Genomic DNA, 6,443 nt, shown 5'->3' on the forward strand with positions numbered 1-6,443 from the left:
AGTGCAGCCTAGGTGGAGTAGTCGAACACAGATCCACTGATCCTTCAACACAGAGCATCTTCAGAAGACAAGTTGATAAAATTAAATTTAAAAATCTGTATTGTTTGATACATAGTGTGTTTTGAACCTAAAGCACTGTATTGAACGATTCGATACCGATGTATTGTTGCACCCCTAGTTGAGACATCTACCACATCCACAACTTATTAGATATTGAGTTAAAATCATAGTCAAGAGTCGTTCCCAACACATTATCTGAGTGCGACATTTGGCAATATTGCAGTTTTTTTTTTAAGTTTGACCAAAATGGCCACAACTTCATAATTTTTGAACATAAGAGGAGCTTTGTCTCAAACTCTTGCTTTCAAGGATGAATTKGTTTTGTATTTATGACCCGGTTGGTTCTAACTAAACAGTTCAGAGGAAACAACAGGTTTTGCGCCACAAGACTTCAGGAAAAAATGACCTTCTCAGCCGTGAAGCAGCCAGCTGAACGGGAGAGGCTAGCAGATGACACTTTGCCTCACTTCTACACACGGAGCCTATCAGGTTGTGATGGGACAAACAGAAAATGTAGGAGGTGCTGTGTGTGACTTTGTGGCCTCCTGCACAAACACAAACCACCACAACTCATCCGTTTGAGAGCGGGTCGCCTTGGATTGGATGTCAGATCCGTCCTCGTTCGTCCTCTGTTTGTCTGCTGCCCGTCACACTCAGTTGTAATATTTTTAACTCAAGTGTCTGATTGCTTACTCAACTTCAAGTTCAACCAAACCAAGGAAACAGCTATTTTTAAGGTTTTAAGGATGGCAGGAAGTTTAGCGTAAAGTCCCACAAATGACAAAAGTCATCTTATGCGCAATATCCCATAATATCATCTTTTTTTATATTGTTTTATAACATATTTATGGGACATTTTATATTGTTCAGCATAATCTGGGACATATTTTTTAATTATGTGCAACATTTTTTTCTTTTCTCGCCTAACCATACTGTTTATATTTTTGTTTATATTAATATTTTAATTTTCATTATATTTTATACTGTTTATACACTCAAAAAACAGATATAATTGGATTTAATTCAAAAAAATCAAATATGTCAACTGTTTCCACTCAGCTGAATTGATTAAAGTTTTCTTTACTTTGACTTTAAGTAAATGTAAAGTAAATGAGTTAGATTGACACTCAATTCAGTTGAGTGGTAACAGTTGACATATTTGACTTTTTGAATTAAATCCATTAAATGTTTTTTGAGTGTATTCCATTAGATTTATACATCAGCCAGCCTGTCTATATATTATAATTACGGCAACAACGATACAGAAAATTCACGATTCGGTTCGGTTCAATACTCCAGTCTCACGGTTCGATATTGTTTCGATACAAAAAAAGAGAAATGTCCATGCCCTTTTAAACTCGTAATTTATTTAAAATAAGTATAAACATTTGTTTAACCTCAAAAGTGCAGTTTTTAAATGAAATGTTGCTGAAACAGCAAGTTTCTCAGTGGATCTGTGCTCCACAGTGCAGCCTAGGTGGAGTAGTCGAACACAGATCAACTGATCCTTCAACACAGAGCGTCTTCAGAAGATAAGTTGATAAAATAAATGTTAAAAATCTGTATTGTTTGATACAAGTGTGTATTGAACGTAAAGCACCGTATTGTGGCACCCTAATTGAAATGTTTTATATTTCACAAAATTTACTTCATATATTACATAATACCAAACAATACTGTTTATTTCTGCATACGTTTGATTCATATGTCATATGTCCATAAGTGTGTTTATTTTGTTTTCCTTTCAAGTGCTTATCTTTGATTTTCTAATTTTTTTTTACTTATAACTGTAATTTCTCCCCAGGGATAAATAAAGTATTCTGATTCTGATTCTTTGAAAAAAAAAATAAAATAAAATAAATCTATAATTCTGTTGTGTTTCTGTACAGGAGAAGACCGGACCAGAGAGAACGTGGTGGGCGCCGCAGACTCCCAGTCGGCCGGGGCAGCCGGGTCCGAGCCGGACAGACGGAGGCTCCGCTGCTGCATCAGAGTAACAGCCCTGCAGGTGCGGAAGGCCCTGTGGGGGGTCGCCATGGTCGTGTGCGTGTGCTCGTCCTGGGCGGGCTCCACCCAGTTGGCCAAGCTGACGTTTAAGAAGTTCGACGCCCCGTTCACCCTCACCTGGTTCGCCACCAGCTGGAACTGCCTCTTCTTCCCCCTGTACTACATCGGCCACCTGTGCAAGAGTCCGGAGAGGCAGACGCCCAGGCAGAGATTCAGGTCGGACGCCTCTCAGTCCATCAGCAACACAAATTGACTTTTTATTTCTCTGGGATGAGTGACAAAATACTTTTTTAGCATCAGTCCAGAAGTTTAATTTTTTTATTTTTCTCTTCTGCAATAATCTTCAAGGTTTTAACATCAAAAGGCTTGTTTATTCCCACTCACTGCCGTAACGTGAAGGTAGTCAATAATGTTTTGCTTGTCTGTCTGTGTGCATGTCTGCTAGCAAAAAACATCATGTATGGAGGACCGAAACCGTCATAATTAGAAATAAAAGCAGAAATGTATAAATGAACCAATAAATTAAGAAAACGCACTAATTAGATTAAAAAATGAGAACTTTACCTCACGTGGGCTGTCCTTCTTGGGTCAGCTCCACTTCTGTTGGTCCACAGACAGGAAGCAGCGGGATCCAAGTGCAGATCTACTGCGCATGCTTGTGCTGCCTCGGTTTAGCTTTAAGGTTAAAGTTTAGTTTAAAACAAAGTCAAGGAGGAAAACACATACCTGTGCCTTTATTTTAAACTAAACTTTACACTTTAAGCTAAACAGAGGCAGCGCAAGCATGCGCAGTCGATCTGCACATGGGTCCTGCTCCTTCCTGTCTGTTGACCAACAGGAGAAGAGCTGACCCAAGAAGGCCCACCCACCTTATCTGCATAATAAGGCAGAAATAAGATAAAGTAAAAACAGGAGACAGAAAAATAAAAAGACTTGTGGGAAAAAAAAACAATTAAATATAAACATTTGAGAGACACAAATGCATGTACAAGTAAAAGAAAAACAAATTTAAAAACAAACTGTAAATTATGTGCTAAAATATATAATTTATTGGAACCAAACTGGAAAAAAATAAAGATTAATTAAACTATAAAATATAAGGTAAAGTTCTCATTGTTTTATTCAACTGGTGCATTTAAGTGTATTTATTTATTGGTTCATTTCTACATTTCTGCTTTTATTTCTGATTATGACAGTTTCGGTCCTCCGTACAAATGAACCACTGGACAAATTTTTATTGAAACATGCAAAAAGCAATCACTTGATGGACATAAAAAGACCTTTGAGGCTGTAGGGATGCTGCAAGACATAACTTTCAAAGTAAGTTTTTCAACTTAAACGAAAAGTGCACAAAATCTCCTTCAGCCTTTCCAGACCATCATAAAGAAAAGTTTTGGTTGTCTATTTAGAGTCCAGATAAGATTAGATTTGACTTCTCTGAGCTCAAAGACACAGCTTCTGTCTGATGGATAAAAGGCAAATCATTTCACCTCCAGAACACGATCATCACATCAAAGCACATCAGGGAGTTTTTTCCCCTCACACTTGGCAATGCTCTGAAAGGATCATGCAACAAAGACAGCAAAAACATGACCTTGGGTTGCAGCAGACATAACAACAAGACAATGATCCAAAACATTCAATAAAAAAAAATAAAAAAATAAACTCCTGAAGCTCCCTGCAGGAAAGAGGAAGTTTAAAACTCCTTCAGGAGACATTTAAAGATGGTTACAAATTGCAAGGAATGTTTGATAGCTGTAYTTACAAAGACAGGCTTTGAACGTCATTACAGCGAAAAAGCCTTTTCTCCAGAATAATGAAAAATAATAAATGAGTCATTTTAGCATCTCTGACACAATGCCTCCAGCTCGTCTGTCTAATTTTATTCTTAAATGGCACATACTGCCAGAAGAAACCTACAAATAGTATCAGAGATCAAAACTGAGCCTGGTTAGACGTAGTTCTCAACTAAAACYCAAGTTTTTTCATAAAAAAATGGGACTAAGCAATATACTTGGAGAACATAAAGCTAGAAAAAAGACAGAAAATAGTCAGTCAATCTTTGTAAACACTTCTAAATTAGTGTATATTTTGTTTTTGGAGGCTGTCGCACTCATAATCTGATGAAAGTTGGATTCTCTGATTATCATAAATCAGTACAGTTGGCAGTCTTATCCCGTCAGCTCTCCGTCTCCTCGTGCTGCTTCGCAACAAAGCGGTGAAGAGGCCGGCGTGTTGAAGTAATTGTGAGACGATGAGCCTGCAGTGTTAGCTGCGTATTTCTAAATCCACCTTCGGCGTAACTCGTCCCTCTCTGGGGGATTCTCGCGAGGATTTAGGACTCCAACCCCCTCAGCTGGAGTTGATCTGCTCCGATTCTGGAGCTGATAGTTTGCTCTGTGTTTCTTCACTCGCTAATTGATTTCATAGAAGGCAGAGATGACATTTACAACATCTGACCTGCCACTTTACAAACGCTGGCTGGCTGCGTTTTCTCTTCCCAGACATGAATGGAGAGGATTTTTACTCTTTTATGAGATTTTTTTTGCATGTTAAAGATTAAGTTGAATACTTTTTTACTAAAATAGAATAAAATAGCCTTTATTGTCTATCCGTGGGGGGAATTCAGGTGTCACAGCAGCATCCGTGCAGAGGTTCACATGCTAGTTACTTTACAAACTATAGATAGTGCACAAAAAAATGAAACAAAATTAACACTAACTAGCAATGATACGACTACTACTAATAAAAAATATAATATAAATAGTATAATTTGATGTTTGCTTGTTTGATCATCAAACCTGGATTGTATAAAGTAGTGATCTACTCTCTTACTGCAAAACAGCAACACAATAAAAAAAACATTTATAAAGTTTAAGGTACCTTCCTGGCCACAGCTGCCTGTAAGTCACCCTTAAAACGACACAGAAATGGATTACACTGTATGGCAGTACCTCACTCATAAAACTGTCTCAGGAAATAAAAATTATATGCAAGTAGCCCAGACTGATTTGTTAAAATTGGACCATATTGAACAGTGCAGCATGGGCTTCTTGCTGCGTCAGCTGCTTGGTCATTTCAGCTTGATTCTGTAACGTCTGTCAGGTGAGGCGTGACTGAGCCAACGGGTCAGCTGGTCAAACTCCATTCCTGTTAAAACGTTGATGTCAGAAGCCATTTCTGCTGGCGGATACTGTACCACAGCCAGCTTATTTCTATTATAGCCAAACCAAGCTATGAGTCCATCCATACATTTTATTTAGCAGCCACTCTGCGAGAGGTGGGGCGCGCCCTGAACAGATCACATGTCCATCACAGGGCTTAAGATTAAAGCAGAGATGGGCAACTTAAATGATGGAAAGGGGCCAGACACTACCAGAGAGCCACATAATGCTGCTATATGTTTATTAAACCAACATACAATACAGTAACTTAACACATTTCATGATCAAATGCATGTATAACGGTTGTACTGTTGTTTAATAAACACGAAAACAAAAAAATTGAAGCAAACAAGAAGTAAACACTTATTTAGCGAGCAGAAGTGCAACGGCAGAGAGGCTGGTTTATGTTTCGAGATGCAAAAACGCGTAACTTCAGTCTGCTCTCCCACTGCGATCCCACGGTGACAGCTGTTGTGTGCATTGCCCCCAGTCAGAACTCTGCGATGCGGACCTTGCAGCTCACGGCGTGTGATTGGTCAGAATTCTGTGGGCGTGTTTGTTCATGAGGAACAACACAGCGCCTGAGCAGACCAGAGCAGGACTCTGAGCAGCTTCTACTTCTACATGTTGTTTTGTTGAAAACTATCTTTTCTCTGAAGCTGGTTATTAAATTAGCTAGCAGAGCAGCTGATTTGATCTTACTGAGCGTGAGCATGCAGCTGATGGACCTTTTTTTTCCATCACCACAGTTKATAAAAAAAATTCCTCTGCAGACTCTTCACTCAACACAACACTGATCGTTGAGTGAAAAAATTAAAATAAAATTAAAAAAAAATCCAGCCATCACTATTGTTGTTTATGTACTTAAATGCGCTGTGGGAGGAATTATGATAATTTACCCGCTGCATTTTCAGCTTGTTTATTCTCGGTAAGGAAAAAGACGTCTGAAATGACGCAATAACCGACACGCTACCTCACATRGTAAGGAAGTAAAACCCAAGCTCAAGAAGCCTAGTGCTCAGACTCTTACGTGGTTATAAAAAGTCATTGTTATTTACTTACGACTTCAGTAAACTTCTCATATTTAGCTTTGTGCAATGTGTTGTAGTGACGACTTATATAAAAATCCTTCATGGCAGACAGCATCTCTCAGCAGGCTAAATGCATATTGTAGATTTGCCTTGACATTGCTATGAACATATAGTCTAGTTC

General features: G+C 38.6%; 1 protein-coding gene across 2 annotated transcripts in view; it reads left to right on the top strand.

The window, feature by feature from the left end:
- The window catches only part of slc35f3b (solute carrier family 35 member F3b), a 78,318-nt gene that overhangs the window by 61,067 nt on the left and 10,808 nt on the right, over positions 1 to 6,443 (top strand). For both annotated transcript variants that reach the window (XM_014009673.1, XM_014009744.1), the window contains one exon: positions 1,950 to 2,283. In XM_014009673.1, the coding sequence (XP_013865127.1) occupies positions 1,950 to 2,283 (334 nt within the window). The remainder of the gene's footprint in view (positions 1 to 1,949; positions 2,284 to 6,443) is intronic.

Source organism: Austrofundulus limnaeus, unplaced genomic scaffold, assembly GCF_001266775.1.
Source record: "Austrofundulus limnaeus strain Quisiro unplaced genomic scaffold, Austrofundulus_limnaeus-1.0 Scaffold0, whole genome shotgun sequence".
Lineage (NCBI taxonomy): Eukaryota > Metazoa > Chordata > Actinopteri > Cyprinodontiformes > Rivulidae > Austrofundulus > Austrofundulus limnaeus.